We start from the raw sequence: 22,044 nt of genomic DNA, 5'->3' as shown, positions 1-22,044 counted from the left end.
GTCACCTAAGATGAGTTACAGTGAAGTTCTCATTTTTTTCACTCTGCAATAGTTAGAAAAATATGGATGATATTTTTTCCTTTGAAATTTTGGAACATTTGCCTTTAAAAACAATCTGAAGGAGAAAGAAGTTGGAAAAGCAGAGATAGATAAAGTACAAGTTTTTAATAAATTGTGTTAATACAAAACATTTCATGTTTATTTGATGGAAGGTGAAATAAAGGTATAAGAGTAGTATTCAAATTAAAATATAGTTAATGTCTTCCATTTCTCTTTATGCCATGTCCAGTTCACTTCATCTAGATCAGAGAATCATTAGTCCTGTCCATGTACATTTAAACAGTAGGTATATTTGATAGGTATATCAAATAAATCAAGCCATATCTATTTACCCTTGTTCTCTATTAAATTGTCTTTCATTCATGTAGTTCATGCAATGTTATTTGCCAGCCTCAAAGACATTCGAGATAGCATCCCCTACTTTGAAATTAAATAGCAGTTTATTGGATGATTTCAGGTGATACATTAACAAATATATTCTGATAATTTATCCTGGTCTTAAAATGTGCTATAAAAAATAACTACCAAGTTAAACCCATCATTTCAGAGATACTAGTGCTAAGGTCAAAGCAAATGTGGGAATGTTAGCTATATTCTTTTTTATATATTATTAACTTGTAGATGCAGGCCTTACGTTCTGTGCAACATATCAAAAATCAGAAAATGAAAACACCGCAGGCAAGTGCTAAATATTAAGATACAATGTTATTGAGAAAATTTATTTATGTGCATTAGAGTGGGCATGTTGGGGACTTTTGCAGGGTATCTAAATCATTGTCTACCATCAGAAAAAGTCATTAAACAATATTCACAACTCATAAAAGCATAATGGAATGATAACACAAGTTAATAAATCAAATGGATAATGGAATGGGAATACATGATATGCAGAGTTATAATGAGAAATGTAAATCTAAGTCTAATAAATGAGTTAATCGTGGTTTACTTGGATGTTGGGACTGAAATTGCAAGGCGAGAAGTGGAGGGTTATAACTTTTATTATAATTTCTTATAAAGAATGATATGTTTAACCAATTACAGGCATTAAGTAAAAAATATGTCTAAAAGAATATCAGGATTCACACTTAAGGCCAAACTTTCTAATGATACCTTCTTGACAGACCGACCATACAGAGACTGTATTGACTTGGTAATGACAGCCAGCATGCAGAAAAAAAGAAATAGACTCCTCTATATCTTAGGTTGTAATGCCTTCTGTATTTGGCTCCAGGTTCAGTGACAAAAGTGAGTCTTATTTTAAATTAACCCATCTAAAAAATTGGACCTATCTTACCCATGATGGCTTTGCCTCCTAAAATGACCACAGATGTTGTCTCCTGAATCCCAATGACTCTTGTGATGGTTGTTCCCACAGCAATTTCGTTTAATGACCTGGATGAACAGACAAAATCTAACAGTGTTAACAGAATTCATCCTAATGGGAATCACCGACCATCCTGAGCTGCAGGCTCCCTTCTTTGGGCTTTTCCTCATCATCTACACAGTTTCAGTGGTGGGCAACCTGGGCATGATCATCCTCACCAAGGTGGACTCCAGGCTCCAAACACCCATGTACTTCTTCCTCAGACACCTGGCTTTCATTGATCTTGGCTACTCATCAGCTGTGGCACCCAAAATGTTAGTAAATTTTGTAGCTGATCAAAATACAATCCCCTATAACTGGTGTGCTACCCAGCTGGCTTTCTTCATCTTGTTCATCATCAGTGAGCTTTTCATTCTGTCAGCAATGGCCTATGACCGCTATGTGGCCATCTGTAACCCTCTGCTCTACACCGTTGTTATGTCACAAAGGGTGTGCTGGGTGCTAGTAGCAATCCCTTATGGCTACAGTGCCTTTCTTTCTCTGATAACCACCATAAAGATTTTTATGTCATCCTTCTGTGGACATAATGTCATTAGACATTTTTACTGTGATAGTCTTCCCTTGTTAACTTTGCTGTGTTCAAGCACACGTGACATTGAGTTGATAATACTGATCTTTTCAGCATTTAATTTGATTTCCTCCCTTCTCATAGTGCTTGTGTCCTACATCCTCATCCTTATGGCCATCCTTAGGATGAACTCTGCAGAGGGCAGGCACAAGGCCTTCTCTACCTGTGGATCCCACCTGACGGTGGTTGTTGTATTATATGCTACTCTCTTCTTCATGTACGTGCAGCCCAAATCCAGTCATTCCTTTGATACTGATAAAATTGCCTCTGCATTTTACACTTTGATAATTCCTATGCTGAATCCCATGATCTATAGCTTAAGGAACAAAGAGGTAAAAGGTGCCCTGCATAGAATATGGAAAAACTTGCACATACTGCCTATGTAGAGTTCAATATAGACTATACATACAATAAATTAGGTTATGGACTACTGTTTATGTTGTAGGGTTTAGAAAGCAGTAATGTGTAAAAGTCATGGAACACTAGAAATGTTTTTCCTGTTTTCAACTATAGGTGTTCTAGTAGTGATCAACCTTCCTGTATCAATTTTTATTTGTCCTTAAGTGTTACTGCCAGAGACCTAAGTTCAGACATCTGTTCTTACATTGCCAAGTCCTTGTGTTACAATTTAAGGGAAGTCTGTTTTAAATTTTTTTTATTTATTTATGATAGTCAGAGAGAGAGAGAATAGGCAGAGGGAGAAGCAGTCTCCATGCACCGGGAGCCTGACGTGGGATTCGATTCCCGGTCTCCAGGATCGCGCCCTGGGCCAAAGGCAGGCGCCAAACTGCTGCGGCCACCCAGGGATCCCGGGAAGTCTGTTTTAATACATCTGCCATTAAGTAATCTTTTAAAGGCTTTCTTGTGTCTTTTCTTAAATATTTTTTTGTGGGCTAAACACCATTTAAATACTAGTGCCCTCCATACCTGCATACTGACATAAGATGGCACTTAATGTTTTTTGTGCTGAGCATACATACATCAATGAGTAATGAACAGTATCTGCCCTATTGACACTTCAACTCTATGCCCTTTGGTTGGTGGCATTTTAGATTTGTTACATTATGATATGTGAACATGTATATGCATGGAAAAGCATAAAATAAAGTTGATTATCTTTGAGGGCCCTAATTATGTACATTAAAAATTCAAAAGATTTGGCACTGAAACATTAGAAATAATAAGTGAATTTTGCAGGATTAGTGGATATAGTGTCAGCGTGTTAAAGATCAATTATTTTGTATCTACCAACAAAAACAGATAAAATTAAAATTTTAAGCTACACTAGATAAAATCTATATAAGACTCAGGAAAATTTTTAATGAGTAATTTGCATGATTTCATTGCTACACACTACAACAAATATTACTGAGTTATTGAAGGAGAGATAAATGTTAATATACCATGTCAATTGGTTGAAAGATATAAATTTGGTAAGGCCAGTTCTCCCTAAATTTTCATATAGATCCAATGCAGTAACAATCAAGATTCCAGTAATATTTTTTTAAGATTTTATTTATTTATTCATGAGAGACACAGAGAGAGAGGCAGAGACACAGACAGAGGGAGAAGCAGGCTCCCTGCAGGAAGCCTGTTGCAGGACTCTATCCCTGGTCCGGGGATAATGCCCTGTGCTGAAGGCAGACACTCAACCGCTGAGCCTCCCAGGCATCCCTCTACTAGTATTTTTTAGTGCTTAAGTTGATATCAAAAATTATTTGGAAACGCAAAAGATCTAGAATAGCTAGGGCAATATCTTAGAAGAAAGATTTCAGAGGACTTCCAATGACAGATATCAATTCATTTAATGAAATAAGATTATTTTTTAAATGTATCATCAGTGCACATATTTACAGAGAGATCAATAAAATGAAAATAAAGTCCAAAATAGACTCACATGTTTAATTCCACTTATTTTAAAACAAGAGCCTTGCTGCAATATAGTGAGTAAAATAGGTTTTCTCAGTAAATTGGTCAGTTCAATTAGGTTTCTATATAAAATATGGAACTTGGTCATTTATACACTACATGTAAAAATTAATTGAAACATGTTACAAATGGGAATGTGAAATTTGAAACCAAAACGTTTCTTAAAGTAAAGTAAAATAATATTTTCATGACTTGGGATCAACAAGGTTTCCTTAAATGGGGTACAAAAAATAGTGATACTAATAGAAAAATAGTACTCTATCTAGAATGAAAACTTGTATTAATGAAAATACACCATAATAAAGTTTAAAAATTCAAAGAAACCATATGTGAAATACACTCTTCCAAACTAATTTGTAAAACAAAACAAAACAACAAATCCCCTAACTCTTTGAATGAGGATGATCAAGAGGGTTAACTTTTGGGAGGGAAAAAAATAGTTGAGGGGAAGAGCTGAGAGAAGACACCTGAAGAAACTCTTCACAGAAGAGGATATCAAAACAGCCAAAAATATACAAATGTGTTCAAAAAATTATTCATTAGATAAATCTAAGTGAAGAATGTATACTGTGATATCCCCAACATTACCAGGATAGCTGAAATGCAAAAGTTTGTTTAAACGATAATTGAAAATGTTGATAAGAATGTGGAAAATTATAATTATTTTACTTGTTTAAGGGTGAGTACATTGCTATAAAAACTTTGGGAAAATAAGGGAATAATTACTAAATTTTAGTGTGAGTATACTCTATGATGTGCCAATTGCATTCCTGTGTACTTATGTCCCCTAGAGAATAGGTAATAGAATGTTTGTGGCAGATGTAGTCATCATAGGTGTTAAATGTTTTTTTATAATGAATTTATTTTTTATTGGTATTCAATTTGCCAACATACAGAATAACACCCAGTGCTCATCCCCTCAAGTGCCCCCCTCAGTGCCCGTCACCCATTCACCCCCACCCTCTGCCCTCCTCCCCTTCCACCACCCCTAGTTCATTTCCCAGGGTGTTAAATGTTTATCAAGGGTGGAATGGATGGATATGTAATGGCACATTCAAAAAATATATTCTGCAGAGCAGAGCATGAAGAAGTGGGAGAAAGAAGAGGAGGAGCGGAGGAGGAGAGGAGCGGCAAAGAAGATGAATGGATACAATATTAAGTGAAAGGCACCATACTCTCCAAAAGTTACACCAACTCATACAAATAGCAATGAAGCTAAGTTGTACTATTATGGGCACTTTTCATAAGTTACACATTTTGTTTTTGAGTACATGATACCATTAAGGAGCACTGCTTGTAAGCAAGAATGAAAGGCTGATTTCACAGTTGAAACTTATGACATAAATTAACATCATTGTAAGTTAAAAGAAAAAAATAGGTTTATGATAAAATTCAATACCTATTTTTATTTTTTTATTTTATTTTTTTTTACGTTTTATTTTTTTTTTAATTAACTTTTATTGGTGTTTAATTTACCAACATACAGAAAAACACCCAGTGCTCATCCCGTCAAGTGTCCACCTCAGTGCCCGTCACCCATTCCCCTCCAACACCCGCCCTCCTCCCCTTCCACCACCCCTAGTTCGTTTCCCCGAGTTAGGAGTCTTTATGTTCTGTCTCCCTTCCTGATATTTCCCAACATTTCTTTTCCCTTCCTTTATATTCCCGTTCACTATTATTCATATTCCCCAAATGAATGAGAACATACACTGTTTGTCCTTCTCCGATTGACTTATTTCACTCAGCATAATACCCTCCAGTTCCATCCACGTTGAAGCAAATGGTGGGTATTTGTCGTTTCTAATTGCTGAGTAATATTCCATTGTATACATAAACCACATCTTCTTTATCCATTCATCTTTCGATGGACACCGAGGCTCCTTCCACAGTTTGGCTATTGTGGCCATTGCTGATAGAAACATCGGGGTGCAGGTGTCCCGACGTTTCATTGCATCTGAATCTTTGGGGTAAATCCCCAACAGTGCAATTGCTGGGTCGTAGGGCAGGTCTATTTTTAACTCTTTGAGGAACCTCCACACAGTTTTCCAGAGTGGCTGCACCAGTTCACATTCCCACCAACAGTGTAAGAGGGTTCCCTTTTCTCCGCATCCTCTCCAACATTTGTTGTTTCCTGCCTTGTTAATTTTCCCCATTCTCACTGGTGTGAGGTGGTATCTCATTGTGGTTTTGATTTGTATTTCCCTGATGGCAAGTGATGCAGAGCATTTTCTCATGTGCTTGTTGGCCATGTCCATGTCTTCCTCTGTGAGATTTCTCTTCATGTCTTTTGCCCATTTCATGATTGGATTGTTTGTTTCTTTGGTGTTGAGTTTAATAAGTTCTTTATAGATTTTGGAAACTAGCCCTTTATCTGATATGTCATTTGCAAATATCTTCTCCCATTCTGTAGGTTGTCTTTTAGTTTTGTTGACTGTATCCTTTGCTGTGCAAAAGCTTCTTATCTTGATGAAGTCCCAATAGTTCATTTTTGCTTTTGTTTCTTTTGCCTTTGTGGATGTATCTTGCAAGAAGTTACTGTGGCCAAGTTCAAAAAGGGTGTTGCCTGTGTTCTCCTCTAGGATTTTGATGGAATCTTGTCTCACATTTAGATCTCTCATCCATTTTGAGTTTATCTTTGTGTATGGTGAAAGAGAGTGGTCCAGTTTCATTCTTCTGCATGTGGATGTCCAATTTTCCCAGCACCATTTATTGAAGAGACTGTCTTTCTTCCAATGGATAGTCTTTCCTCCTTTATCGAATATTAGATGACCGTACATTTCAGGGTCCACTTCTGGGTTCTCTATTCTGTTCCATTGATCTATGTGTCTGTTTTTGTGCCAGTACCACACTGTCTTGATGACCACAGCTTTGTAATACAACCTGAAATCTGGCATTGTGATGCCCCCAGCTAAGGTTTTCTTTTTTAAAATTCCCCTGGCTATTCGGGGTCTTTTCTGATTCCACACAAATCTTAAAATAATTTGTTCTAACTCTCTGAAGAAAGTCCATGGTATTTTGATAGGGATTGCATTAAACGTATAAATTGCCCTGGGTAACATTGACATTTTTACAATATTAATTCTGCCAATCCATGAGCATGGAATATTTTTCCATCTCTTTGTGTCTTCCTCAATTTCTTTCAGAAGTGTTCTATAGTTTTTAGGGTATAGATCTTTTACCTCTTTGGTTAGGTTTATTCCTAGGTATCTTATGCTTTTGGTGCAATTGTAAATGGGATTGACTCCTTAATTTCTCTTTCTTCAGTCTCATTGTTAGTGTATAGAAATGCCATTGATTTCTGGGCATTGATTTTGTATCCTGCCACGCTACCAAATTGCTGTATGAGTTCTAGCAATCTGGGGGTGGAGGCTTTTGGGTTTTCTATGTAGAGTATCATGTCATCGGCGAAGAGGGAGAGTTTGACTTCTTCTTTGCCAATTTGAATGCCTTTAATGTCTTTTTGTTGTCTGATTGCTGAGGCGAGGACTTCCAGAACTATGTTGAACAGCAGTGGTGAGAGTGGACATCCCTGTCTTGTTCCTGATCTTAGGGGAAAGGCTCCCAGTGCTTCCCCATTGAGAATGATATTTGCTGTGGGCTTTTCGTAGATGGCTTTTAAGATGTCGAGGAAAGTTCCCTCTATCCCAACACTCTGAAGGGTTTTGATCAGGAATGGATGCTGTATTTTGTCAAATGCTTTCTCTGCATCTAATGAGAGTATCATATGGTTCTTGGTTTTTCTCTTGCTGATATGATGAATCACATTGATGGTTTTACGAGTGTTGAACCAGCCTTGTGTCCCAGGGATAAATCCTACTTGGTCATGGTGAATAATTTTCTTAATGTGTTGTTGGATCCTATTGGCTAGTATCTTGTTGAGAATTTTTGCATCCATGTTCATCAGGGATATTGGTCTGTAATTCTCCGTTTTGGTGGGGTCTTTGTCTGGTTTCGGAATTAAGGTGATGCTGGCCTCATAGAACGAATTTGGAAGTACTCCATCTCTTTCTATCTTTCCAAACAGCTTTAGTAGAATAGGTATGATTTCTTCTTTAAACGTTTGATAGAATTCCCCTGGGAAGCCATCTGGCCCTGGACTCTTGTGTCTTGGGAGGTGTTTGATGACTGCTTCAATTTCCTCCCTGGTTATTGGCCTGTTCAGGTTTTCTATTTCTTCCTGCTCCCGTTTTGGTAGTTTGTGGCTTTCCAGGAATGCGTCCATTTCTTCTAGATTTCCTAATTTATTGGCGTACAGCTGTTCATAATATGTTTTTAAAATCGTTTGTATTTCCTTGGTGTTGGTAGTGATGTCCCCTTTCTCATTCATGATTTTATTAATTTGAGTCTTCTCTCTCTTCTTTTTAATAAGGTTGGCTAATGGTTTATCTATCTTATTAATTCTTTCAAAGAACCAACTCCTGGTTCTGTTGATCTGTTCCACAGTTCTTTTGGTCTCGATATCATTGAGTTCTGCTCGAATTTTAATTAACTCTCTTCTTCTGCTGGGGGTGGGGTCTATTTGTTGCTTTTTCTCTAGTTCCTTTATGTGTAAGGTGAGCTTTTGAATTTGAGATCTTTCCAGTTTTTGAATGTATGCTTGTATTGCGATGTATTTCCCCCTCAGGACTGCTTTTGCTGCATCCCAAAGATTTTGAACGGTTGTATCTTCATTTTCATTAGTTTCCATGAATCTTTTTAATTCTTCCTTAATTTCCTGGTTGACCTTTTCATCTTTTAGCAGGATGGTCCTTAACCTCCACGTGTTTGTGGTCCTTCCATATTTCTTGTTGTGATTAAGTTCTAATTTCAAGGCATTATGGTCTGAGAATATACAAGGGACTATCCCGATCTTTTGGTATCGGTTCAGACCCGATTTGTGACCCAGTATGTGGTCTATTCTGGAGAAAGTTCCATGTGCACTTGAGAAGAATGTGTATTCAGTTGAGTTTGGATGTAAAGTTCTGTAGATATCTGTGAAATCCATCTGGTCCAGTGTATCATTTAAAGCTCTCGTTTCTTTGGAGATGTTGTGCTTAGAAGACCTATCCAGGGTAGAAAGAGCTAGATTGAAGTCACCAAGTATAAGTGTATTATTATCAAGGTATTTCTTGAGTTTGGTTATTAATTGGTTTAAATATTTGGCAGCTCCCACATTCGGGGCATATATATTGAGGAGTGTTAAGTCCTCTTGTTGGATAGATCCTTTGAGTATGAGATAGTGTCCTTCTTCATCTCTCACTATAGTCTTCGGGGTAAATTTTAATTTATCTGATATAAGGATGGCAACCCCTGCTTTCTTTTGAGGACCATTTGAATGGTAAATGGTTCTCCAACCTTTTATTTTCAGGTTGTAGGTGTCCTTCTGTCTAAAATGAGTCTCTTGTAGACAGCAAATAGATGGGTCCTGCTTTTTTATCCAGTCTGAAACCCTGCGCCTTTTGATGGGGTCATTAAGCCCGTTCACATTCAGAGTTACTATTGATAGATATGAGTTTAGTGTCATCATATCTATTCAGTCCTTGTTTTTGTGGATTGTTCCACTGAACTTCTTCTTAAAGGGGAATTTTAAGAGTCCCCCTTAAAATTTCTTGCAGAGCTGGTTTGGAGGTTACATATTCTTTCAGTTCCTGCCTGTCTTGGAAGCTCTTTATCTCTCCTTCCATTTTGAATGAAAGCCTTGCGGGGTAAAGTATTCTTGGTTGCATGTTCTTTTCATTTAGGACCCTGAATATATCCTGCCAGCCCTTTCTGGCCTGCCAGGTCTCTGTGGAGAGGTCTGCTGTTACCCTAATATTCCTCCCCATAAAAGTCAGGGACTTTTTTTCTCTTGCTGCTTTAAGGATCTTCTCCTTATCTTTGGAATTTGCAAGCTTCACTATTAAATGTCGAGGTGTTGAACGGTTTTTGTTGATTTTAGGGGGGGATCTCTCTATTTCCTGGATCTGAATGCCTGTTTCCCTTCCCAGATTCGGAAAGTTTTCAGCTAGGATTTGTTCAAATACATATTCTGGCCCTCTGTCCCTTTCGGCGCCCTCAGGAACCCCAATTAAACGTAGGTTTTTCTTCCTCAGGCTGTCATTTATTTCCCTTAATCTATCCTCATGGTCTTTTAATTGCCTGTCTCTTTTTTCCTCAGTTTCCCTCTTTGCCATCAACTTGTCTTCTATGTCACTGACTCGTTCTTCCACCTCGTCAAGCCTCGTGGTTAGGACTTCTAGCTTGGATTGCATCTCATTTAATTGATTTTTAATTTCTGCCTGATTAGATCTAAATTCTGCAGTCATGAAGTCTCTTGAGTCCTTTATGGTTTTTTCTAGAGCCACCAGTAGCTGTAAAATAGTGCTTCTGAATTGGCTTTCTGACATTGAATTGTAATCCATATTTTGTAACTCTGTGGGAGAGAGGGCTGTTTCTGATTCTTTTTTTTGAGGGGTTTTCCTTCTGGTCATTTTGCTCAGTGCAGAGTGGCCAAAAACAAGTTGTATTGGGAAAAGGAGAAAAAGAGAGAGAAGGAAAGAAAAGAGAAAAAGAAAAAAGAGAAAGAAGAAAAAAATAGGGGAAAAAGAGAAGAAAAAGAAAGAAAAAGAAAGAAAGGAGAAAAAAGAAAAAAGGGGGGGTGGGGGAAGCAATCATAAATCAAGAAGAAAGAGAGAAAAAAAAAAGCACAAAACAAAACAAAAACAAAAACTAAAACAAAAACAAAAAAACAAAAAACAAAAAAAAAACCACGGGGGAGTATCTTCCGATTCTGTGTAGTTTAAGTCCCTTGACTTCCCTTGGAACTGGTCCGTCTCGCTGGTCTTCTGGGGGAGGGGCCTGCTGTGCTGATTCTCAGGTGTTAGCACTTGGGGGAGCTGCTCTGCCTCTGCCGGTGCAGGGCTCGGTGGGGGTTGTTCACCCCGTGAGGCCCCGGGAGGAAGCCACAGTGGCGGGGGCAGCTCTGGGACCCTGGATCCAGCCCCCGCAGTAGCTCCGGGGCTCTCCTTCTGCAGGACCTGGGGGCTCCGGGGCGGGGCCGCTGATCTGCTCAGTTCCAGGCAGGAGCGTCCTTGCTGTCCTGGGCCCTCCCGGCCTCTGCCTGTCCCGGGGGAGGCCGGATCCTGGGCTGTGTCCCGGCGCCCTGTGCTCCGGGGCCTGCGCTGTTGGATTCGCGCTCCCGGCGGTGCAGCCCCCTCCGCGGAGCCGCCGCCTGAGCCTCTCCGAGCTGTTCCCGGAGCCGCGCAGCCCCCTCCGCGGAGCCGCCGCCCGAGCCCCTCCGAGCTGCTCCGGGTCCCGCCGAGCGCTGCAGCCCTTAGGGAGCTCGGCGCATCTCCCCGGGGCTCAGTTCCTCTGTTACTGTCCCAGGGAGCCCGAGGGCATCCCCGCCTTTCTGGGGATCCTGCTCCAATTCCCCGGGAGCCCCTTTCCGCGGGGAAGGTCGGTGCAGCTCCTGCTCCTCCGGGACGGGGCTCTCCTGTCCTGGGGTCACTCGCCCCGGCCTCAGCCCGGCTCCTCGCGGGGCCCCTCCCCCTGGAGGCCTTTTGTGTCTTTATTTCTTTTTCCCCGTCTTCCTACCTTGATAGAAGCGCGAACTCTTCTCACTGTAGCGTTCCAGCTGGTCTCTCTTTAAATCTCAGGCCGAATTCGTAGGTTTTCAGGATGATTGGATGGTTTTCTAGGTAATTTGCTGAGGACAGGTGACCTGGAGACCCTACTCCTCCGCCATCTTGCCCCCTCAATACCTATTTTTAACACCTATTTGCCTAGCTGAGCAGAATAGACAAAAACAGTGTTATAAATAATATTTATAAGAATCCTATATTGGGGGATAAATAAGCGGAGAACAAAAGATTTTAGGGCAGTGATAATATTCCCTATGATATTATACTGATGGACATATATCATTACATTTGCAAATGACATATCAGATAAAGGGCTAGTTTCCAAGATCTATAAAGAACTTATTAAATTCAACACCAAAGAAACAAACAATCCAATCATGAAATGGGCAAAAGACATGAAGAGAAATCTCACAGAGGAAGACATAGACATGGCCAACAAGCACATGAGAAAATGCTCTGCATCACTTGCCATCAGGGAAATACAAATCAAAACCACAATGAGATACCACCTCACACCAGTGAGAATGGGGAAAATTAACAAGGCAGGAAACAACAAATGTTGGAGAGGATGCGGAGGAAAGGGAACCCTCTTACATTGTTAGTGGGAATGTGAACTGGGGCAGCCACTCTGGAAAACTGTGTGGAAGTTCCTCAAAGAGTTAAAAATAGACCTGCCCTACGACCCAGCAATTGCACTGCTGGGGATTTACCCCAAAGATTCAGATGCAATGAAACGCCGGGACACCTGCACCCCGATGTTTCTAGCAGCAATGTCCACAATAGCCAAACTGTGGAAGGAGCCTCGGTGTCCATGGGAAGATGAATGGATAAAGAAGATGTGGTTTATGTATACAATGGAATATTACTCAGCAATTAGAAACGACAAATACCCACCATTTGCTTCAACGTGGATGGAACTGGAGGGTATTATGCTGAGTGAAGTAAGTCAGTCGGAGAAGGACAAACAGTGTATGTTCTCATTCATTTGGGGAATATAAATAATAGTGAAAGGGAATATAAGGGAAGGGAAAAGAAATGTGTGGGAAATATCAGAAAGGAAGACAGAAAAAAAAAAAAAAAAAAAAAAAAGAAAGGAAGACAGAACATAAAGACTCCTAACTCTGGGAAACGAACTAGGGGTGGGTAAGGGGAGGAGAGCGGGGGGTGGGGGTGAATGGGTGACGGGCACTGAGGGGGGCACTTGACGGGATGAGCACTGGGTGTTATTCTGTATGTTGGCAAATTGAACACCAATAAAAAATAAATTTATTATAAAAAAATAAAAAATAAAAATCTGTAGAAAACTATTAGTGTAAACTGAATCATTGAAAACTTTACCCCTGATGAAATTGCCCCCAAGATTAGGAGACCCAGTTTCCCCATTTATATTCAGTATGTATTGAATATTATAGCAGGTTCAACCATGATAAAAAATGAGGTAAAGGCAGCGAAGTCATAAACTGCCATTTTTAGTTTTTGATTAATGTTATAATTAACCACATAGGGAAAATATATAATTAATTAGAAATAATAAGTGAATTTAGCAAATATGCCGAATATAAATTTACAAAAATCAACTTTATTTTTACACCTATCAACAACAATTAGAAAATAAAATTGAAGGAAAGATAACGTTTATGGAACCATTAAAAAAAGAGTATGGTTTTAGGACCCCAATAGTATCTGGTACCTCCCTCAGTGATTTAGCCATCTCTTTAATAATCTGCTTTGATATCTTAAGTTTCCAGGTGATTATAGGTTGTAAGTTTTTAAATGTTTTTATTATAATTTTGGGTGAAATGTAGACATTTGCTATGATACAGGAAATTTGTACTCTTTGAATAGTTAAAAAAAAAAAAGCAATCTCTGAAAAGGGAGTTTTGTTAAGAAAATCTATTCATGTGCTTATTGGCCATGTTTATATCTTCAGTGGGAAGTGTCTGTTCGAGTCTTTAGCCTGTTTTCTAAATTGGATTTTTTTTCCTGTTGAGTTGAAGAATCCTTATAAAACAGAGCCTTGCCAGATATATGATTTGCAATCTCCTCCATCGTGTGAGTCATGTGTTCATTCTCTGATAGTGTCCTTTAATGGACAAAAGTTTGTTTTTTAAATTATTTTTATGTCCATTTATGTATTTTTACTTTTGTCATTTGTACTTTTGGTGTCATATCTAAGAAAGCTGTAAAGAGCTCAGCTGAGCCAGGAGAGATAATTGAGCTGCCAGGTGTTGGAACAGCCAGTTAAAGCAACGGGCCATAAATGCAAGATTTAAGTCCTTAATCACTTACTACAATGGTCATTTTAGTCATATGTCATGAAATTAATGATTATTTTTATATTTATTCCCATTATAGGTTTCTCAAATGCCTGCATGTAGAAACACAATCTAACACAGTGGAAAGAACTCATCCTAATGGGAATCACAGAACTCCCTGAGCTGCAGGCTCCATTGTCTGGACTTTTCCTCACTGTTTACCTGGTGTCACTGGTGGATAACCTGAGCTTGATCATCCTCACCAAGGTGGACTCTAGGCCACAAACACCCATGTACATCTTCCTCAGACACCTGGCTTTCACTAATCTTGGTTGTTCAATAGCTGTGGGACCCCGAATGCTAGTAAGCCTTGTTGTAGATCAGTCTATCATCTCTTATAACTGATGTGCTACCCAACTCACTTTTTTCATTATGTTTATTACTAGTGAAATTCTCATTTTGTCAGCAATGGCCTATGACTGCTATGTGGCCATCTATAACCCTCTGCTCTGCATAGTCATTATGTCACATAGATTATGTCAGTTGCTGGTGGCATAATCTATCATTTTGTCTTTGCTGATCATTATAAAAATTTCCCTTTCATCGTTCGGTGACTATAATGTCATTTAGGCATTTCTACTGTGATAGTCTACCATTGATAGCTTTGCTCTGCTCAGGCACACATGAAATTAAGTTGATAATTCTGATCTTTTCAGCTTTTAATTTAGTGTCATCTCTTATGATAGCCCTGTGTTTTACATGCTGATCCTTGTTGCCATCCTCAGGATGAACTTTGCAGAAGGCAGGCACAAGGCTTTCTCCACCTGTGAATCCCATATGACACTGATAGTCATATTTCACGGTTCTCCATTTTTTTATGTATGTGCAGCCCAAAACAATTCATTCATTTGATAGTGATAAAATAGCCTCCTTATTTTACACTTTGGTTATATTCATGCTGAATCCCATGATCTACAGTTTGAGGAAAAAAGAGGTGAAAAATGCCTTATATAAAACCTGCAGAATGTCTGCAAATGTTCTGTTTAAAATTCACTGTAGGATACACTAACAATAAATTATATATTAGCCAATATATCCTGTAATTAACTTTACTGTAGTCTTGTTCTGTTGTTTCCAGGGGATAGGCAAGAATCAATGTATGATAACCATAGAAATAATATATATATATATATATATATATATATATATATATTCATTATTTTAAATTTCAAATAAGAATAATCACCAATAGATTATTTGTTCCTTTATCCTACTTCAGATACTAGCTTAACTTAGTTTCAATTCCAAGTCAATGCCATTCCTACATGTTCTTTCATGTGCCCTATTTGTCTTTTCCATTAAATACTTATTTTTATAAAACTAGGGATCTTGTACATTCTCTTCACAGTCTTATCTATCACTGTCTAGCATAGTAAAAGTCACACACAAAGAAGATGCCTGATAGATATTATATAAATGAATTAATCAAGGAAATAAACATATACTGTGAAGTTTAAGCCAGAAATGGGGCTTACAGAAAATAGGCAGCTTGAGAAGTGGCCTATAAGTGGGATGGAGTGTATCAAGCAATATGAAAATGGGCTAGAGCAAGTAGCCAGGATGGGGTCACCTTTTAATTAAGGTTGTCAGGGAGCGCTCTGTGAAGATGGTATTGAAACAAACACTAGAGTTGCTGAGTGAGACTCTGTGGCTACCTAGCAGAAGCCTGTTCCATGGGGACAGAAATGACACTGCAGCAGTTCCTAATGACTCATGTGCTGAGAAACACCAGAGTCAAAGGTGGTGGGAGCTTAAATGTGATTAGGAAACAAAAGAGAAATGATGAATTTGTAACAGAATTTAACCTTGTAGTACTCTATTAAGGCCATTGTAAAACTTGTCTTTTTTCCTGAATAATCAAAAAGTCTTCAGAGGATTTTGAGCTAAGGAATGACTTGATATATCTTTGATTAAAGGACAGCTATGACTGCTGTGTAAATAATGGATGGCAGATTCTAAGTTTGGAAATTGAAAATGCTGAGGGGATTAATCATGATACATTTGACGAGATTGGATGCGTTCAGGGTGGTATGGCCAGACTCATGATACATTTGAGAGACAATAGAGGTTTAATCTAAGACAGGAACAATCAGAGAATAGAAGTGATTAGATTCTTAACATATTTTTGAGGAAAATCTTAATAGTTATTCACGTTTATGTGGGGTAAAGAGGCATAGAAAAGGAAATCAATGATTTAAAAAGAATAGAAAGACTAGTTCCAAGGCTCATCTTAAGATATACTGAACACTGTTTTCTGCTTTCAATTAATATGACCTTAACTTCCCATTAAAACTAGAAAAAAAGCACCAAACCAAACAAAAACAGAGACAAGATATATGAAACAAGCTGTCACAACACTGATAGCAGGTCACAAAGGCCAATTTTCCTGATGGATCAGGAACAAATGAGGTGAGTCCTATGATTGTTCCACCTTCCTGATGAGTTGAAAAAACTAAGTCAAGAATCTAGTAAGATTATGGTAGCTCAATTTTGCAAGACAGAGTGTCAACACTAGGAGAGCTGTACAGAGAAAGAACACTTGGTCTCTACAGAGAATCCTCCTCAATTATTCACCAGATTAGCACATGCAAGAGGAAATCATCCTGAAAAAAGAAAGAATCATCTAAGATGAAAGGCAACAGTATTCTGAACTCAAGCAGAGGTAGAAATCGTGCCAGTGTATTGCACAGGGAGTAGAAAATCTCATAGTTTATAAGGCTTTAGGTAGAATACTCAAGAAGATCTTCTTTCAGTATGTGGAATAATTAGCTCTAAATTGCACACTACTCTGGTCCAACCTAAGAAATTATAAAGGCAACATCCAAAAGGATTAAACTATTTCCAACTAATTATATCCTAGAACAAATTTCAGGGACATTTTTTAAAATACAAATTTATCCAATATGCATGAAGAAAAATTCACAATGAATGAAATACATTCTATAATTATCATCCATACAAAGAAGCAGGAATACATGTTCCATAGTAAATAAAATAACCAATCAGTGGAAACTTATCAAGAACTGGCACACATTTGAAATATTAAAGGACAGGGATACCTGGGTGGCTCAGCAGTTAAGCATCTGCCTTCAGCTCAGGGGATGATCCTGGAGTCCCAGGATCGAGTCCCACATCAGGCTCCCTGCATGGAGCCTGCTTCTCCCTCTGCCTGTGTCTCTGCCCCTCTCCCTGTGTCTCTCATGAATAAATAAATAAAATATTAAAAAAAGAAATATCAAAGGACAAAAATGATTATTAGAATTGTATATCATATTCTCTAAAATGTAACTAGGGACTTGGAAGATATTATAAAAAAAGAATCTCAACTTCTAGAGATAAAAAGTACCATGTTCAAGGTTAAAAATAAATGAGATTGTATTTGCAGGAGATTAAACATTATAGAAGATTAGTGAATCTATAGATACAGCAATAAAAAGTATCAAAATGAAACACAGGGAGTGAAAAGAAGCAAAAACATAAAAGAATTACAATAATCTGAGAGTCAGTTTCAAGCAGCCAAGTATGCTCACAACTGGCTTTTCCAAAGAAGAATGTCATTAGACATTAATGACAATAATGTCAAATGTCATTAGAATTATTTGAAGAAAATACAGGTGAAAAATAATCAAACATGATAAAAATTTAAAGACCTCAGATTCAAGATTAACAAACCCCAGATACAAGAAACATAAAGACCATGACCTAAAGGTACCTCATCATCAAATTTCTCAAAGCCAAAACATTAAGCAGTCAAAAAGCAAAGGTGTTTGATGTACAAAGAAACAAAGAATATCAATTCATGATCAGAAGCACTGCATGTGAGAAGACAATGGAGCAATATCAGTAAAATATTGAAACAAAAGAACTGCCAACTGAGAATTCTGTACCTGGAAAATTTGGTGATAAAAAACAGGTTAGTGATTGATAGAGGTTAAAGACAAGGGAATGAGGGAAAGGAAGAGGATTTGGCTATGAAGGAACGGCATAAGTGACCCATTTGGTGGTGAAATAAGCCTGTGTGTTGATTGTTATGCTGATTACACATATGTACATCTGATTAAAATTGTTTGTGTGTATGTGTGTATATAAACACAAAAAATGAGCACATGAAAACCTGGTGACCTGAACAGGAAAAGTATTGTAATATTAGTTTAATGACTAATTAATTAATTTTGCTCCATCTTCTCATAATTCTATAACTATTTCAAAATAATGAGAAGTTGGGACTCCTGGGTGGCTCAGTGGTTGAGCATCTGCCTTTAGCTCAGGGCATGATCCCAGGGTACCAGGAATGAGTCTCACATCGAGCAAGGAGACTGCTTCTCCCTCTGCCTGTGCCTCTGCCTCTGTGTGTGTGTCTCTCATGAATAAATAAATAAAATCTTTTAAAATAATAATAATAATAAAGTTTAATTAAATTCAAATTTGTCTGAGACATTATGGGGTAGGATGAAGTAAAATGGAAATATTACATAGAAATATATATATATATATATACATACACACACATACATATGTCAAAACCTATCAAATTGTATACTTTATATGTGTGCAGTTTATTATTTACATATCTGCATTTATTTTATAATGATACCTACTTAAGTTGTTTTACTTCTTTACTAAATATGCCAAGAGATCAAACTAAAACCAAGGGAAAAGTCAGTAACAGAAAACATGTTAAGTATTATCCACTAAAGAGAGGTGTCAGGTTGGCTCCATTGGTTAAGTGACCAGCTCTTGATTTTAGCTCAGGTCATGATCTCAGGGTCATGAGATTGAGCCCCATGTAAGACTCTACATGCAGCATGTGGTCTGCATGAGATTATCTCTCTCCTTCTCCTCTTCTTCTTTCCTGATCATTCACTCCCTCTAAATAAATAAATAAAATATTTTTAAAAAGTATTATCTAGTTAACAAGAGAGAACATAATGCAGGCTCTTATCATAGAAGTGAAGATCCAAGAACCTCATATATTTGCTACAGAAAGAGGATATTACCAGATTGGTAGAACTAATCTGGAAAACTTAAAAGATTTAAAGAATTGTTTTCTCCTTCAAAGCAATCTTTCTGCTTGTGGGTGCTTATGTGTGGTCATACGCGTACACGTAGGTGCATCTATATGTACATTAACAAACACATGCACACATGCACATGCATCCAGAGACAGATATGTGACATGTATACCATGGATAATTTTGTTTCCAACATATTAACATAGCAAGTCAGGGCTTTTCAAGGAACTCCATGCTGCTGATAACCAAGGTTGGAGACAAGAAAATACCAACAAAGAATAGATCCATAAAATTCATTATATATTATTGACTATAATGAGGAAAGAAGCAAAAAGAAACACAACATGAAAACATCACGTGTAATGTGGCTTAAAATGCAACAACATAATTTATAGCAAAATAACAGCAAAACATATGCATATAAAATACTATATTTTCACAGAATATATTAATATTGTAAGATATTTGTCAAGCACAGTAGAGCAGGTGACAAGGGAGAAAAAAAGAATTGGAGTGGGTATTAGGCATTATGGAAAAACAAGAAATATTGAACTCTAATACACACAAATAAAATTCAAGGGAAAACCTAAAATAGATGATGAGAATTTACTGTGAAAAAAAATAAGAAGAGTAACTAATTTCTCACTATATAGTCAAAATAAAGGAGAAGACATAGCATCTGATATTCACAAAATCTTATTACTTTTAGTTTACTTAATCATTTATTTTTTTTAAGATTTTATTTATTTATTTGAGATTGGGGTGGGAGGAGCAGAGGGAGAGGGACAAGCAGTTATATATATATTACATATATATATAATTTTACATCTGTAAAATATTTTAATATAAATTATCAGTACATATATAGTTATATATAACATGAAAAAATAGATTTGAGAGACGGAGAGATTTTGAGAAATTAATATGTATGATTGTTGGGAATGACAAGGATCTTAGCATTGCAAAAGCTGATACTCCAGTCTTGAGTACAAAAGGGGGAAACTAAGGTAAATTTTCTATATTTCAGTCTGGAGCCTAATTTCTTTTTCTTTTTTTTTTTCACCTTTTTTTTTTTTTTTAGATTTTATTTATTTATTTATTCATGAGAGACACAAAGAGAGAGAGAAAGAGAGAGGCAGAGACACAGGCAGAGGGAGAAGCAAGCTCCATGCAGGGAGCCCAACATGGGACTCGATCCCAGGTCTCCAGGATCATGCCCTGGGCCGAAGGCAGGTGCTAAACCGCTGAGCCACCCAGGTTGCCCTGGAGCCTAATTTCTTTGTCTTTAGGATACCTCATCTTTTGTAAGGCTTTCAACTGATTAGATGAGGCCCACCTATATTCCAGAAGTTACATGGCTATGCTGAAAGATCATTAATTTGAATCTTAATCATATGTAAAAAATATCTTTATGACAACATCTGAACTAGTTTTTGACTAAACAGCTGGGCACCGTAGCCTAGTCAAGTGGACACATAAAATTAACCATCAAAGCAAGGAGAAAAAGAATTAATCAAGAGTAAGATGTATGAAGGTAGTACACAAACTAATAAAAAAAAACGCTAACTCATTGGTGAATACAAATTGTCCTAGAGAATTAATAAACACCAGTCTTTGCATTCTGTTAAGCTTTCAGATGCCTCAGGGATGATCAAGCGATTGCTTGGCATATCCTCAGGGAGAGTCTCAGAGGGTGAGCAAGAGTCCATAAATTAATCTCACATCACCATATCATGAAGCATGCAGGGAAGCCAAGACAGAAGTTTCATCACAGGTAAACAGATATTTCATGTGGTGCTGTATTATACCCATATCCATGTACTTTCGCTGACAGTTGCAAGGTAACACTTTCATTCCATGTCAAAGCATAGAAACCTATTAGGATTTCTGATTCATTTCTGCATTCTCCTGGTGATAATGCATGACACAGTAAGAGTGCTCTCCTTTCTCTTCACATTACTTGTTCAAGTAATGCTTATTAGCATGTTTGAAATGTCAGGGCCATATTACTTATGTAAATATATGTTTCATGTAAAACTAGATCATATAAATAATACAGACCAAACAAAGCGACCATAAAGCCTAACTAAAGAGTAAGGAATAAAAAAACAAAAAGTATGAAAGAATTTTGTAACTGTTGCTACTCAGTTTAGATATCAGTTTAGATATCAGTGTGTCTGATATCTAAAAACCGCATTTAGTGACTAGATTCTTCTCATTCCCTTCTCAAAAACATTGTGATGGTTATTTAAATCAACTTCTAGAGGTAAATTTTAAAAAACGATTTTATTTATTTGACAGAGAGAGGGAGAGCACAAGCAAAGAGAGTAGTAGGCAGAGGGAGAGGGAGAAGCAGGTTCCCCACAGAGCAGGGAGCCCAATGTGGGGCTTGATCCCAGGACACTGGGATCATGACCTGAGTGGAAAGCAGCTGCTTAACCATCTGAGCCACCCAGGCGCCCCAAAGTAATTTTTTTCTAATTAATAATGAGCAAAAGGAGAAATTTCACCTCGTGCTGAGTTGTGAAAAACAATATTTGGAGGTTAGGAGACGTTTAAGTGCCCTGTTTTGTAGTAATGGTACAATGTACCATTTCCAATGTTCAATTTCCAGTGGAATCTGACAGCACAGATAATTTTCTCAAAAAGTAGAACTTTAAATAACAATGATCTGATCATCAAAACAGATAGAAACTACAAAAAAGCAATTTGAAGCTTTTCCCAGTTGATGTCTCAAACTGGTGAGAGAACGCCCTTCTTTCTTTCCTTAGCTTACACAAAAACAGAACACAAAGTCTTTTTTTTTTTTCTTTTGCCTTTCATCATTGCACCTCAACAGCGTTCACATTGTTTCTTCTGTTCGCTTAAAACAGTTTTTCTTAACATCAGGATTTCTGACAAAAGAATGTGTGTACTTGGGTATCCGGTAAATTATCAGAAGCCCACAATCTTATCAGCAATGCCCTATATGAGGTGAGTGTATTTTCTAGAAAAAATGTTTATAATTTAATGTTAACAATGCTGTATTTTTCTGTTATGTTCATATAGCTCACTCCTAGACTCCTGACACTTCCATTTTACTTGTATTCAGGATAAAACAAGACCAGATAATATAACATGAAAGCTATCTACTATGCTGATTATCAATTCAGAATAGGTTTTCCAACAAACCTGG

General features: G+C 37.6%; 1 protein-coding gene and 1 pseudogene across 1 annotated transcript; both read left to right on the top strand.

Moving 5' to 3' along the window:
• Nucleotides 1–1,456: 1,456 nt before the first annotated feature.
• Nucleotides 1,457–6,956, top strand: LOC121471964 (olfactory receptor 8K3-like; the record flags this gene model as incomplete). The annotated part of the gene is made up of 2 exons (XM_041722895.1): nt 1,457–2,365; nt 6,933–6,956. Coding segments are annotated over exons 1-2 (933 nt in total), but the record flags the coding sequence as incomplete, so codon positions are not given.
• A 6,009-nt stretch (nt 6,957–12,965) lies between these two features.
• Nucleotides 12,966–14,866, top strand: LOC121471605 (annotated as a pseudogene).
• The last annotated feature ends 7,178 nt before the right edge of the window (nt 14,867–22,044 follow it).

This window comes from Vulpes lagopus, chromosome 11 (assembly GCF_018345385.1).
Source record: "Vulpes lagopus strain Blue_001 chromosome 11, ASM1834538v1, whole genome shotgun sequence".
Taxonomy (NCBI): Eukaryota; Metazoa; Chordata; class Mammalia; order Carnivora; family Canidae; genus Vulpes; species Vulpes lagopus.
The sequence above is the reverse complement of the archived record's forward strand: the minus strand, read 5'-3'. Positions and strand labels throughout refer to the sequence as shown.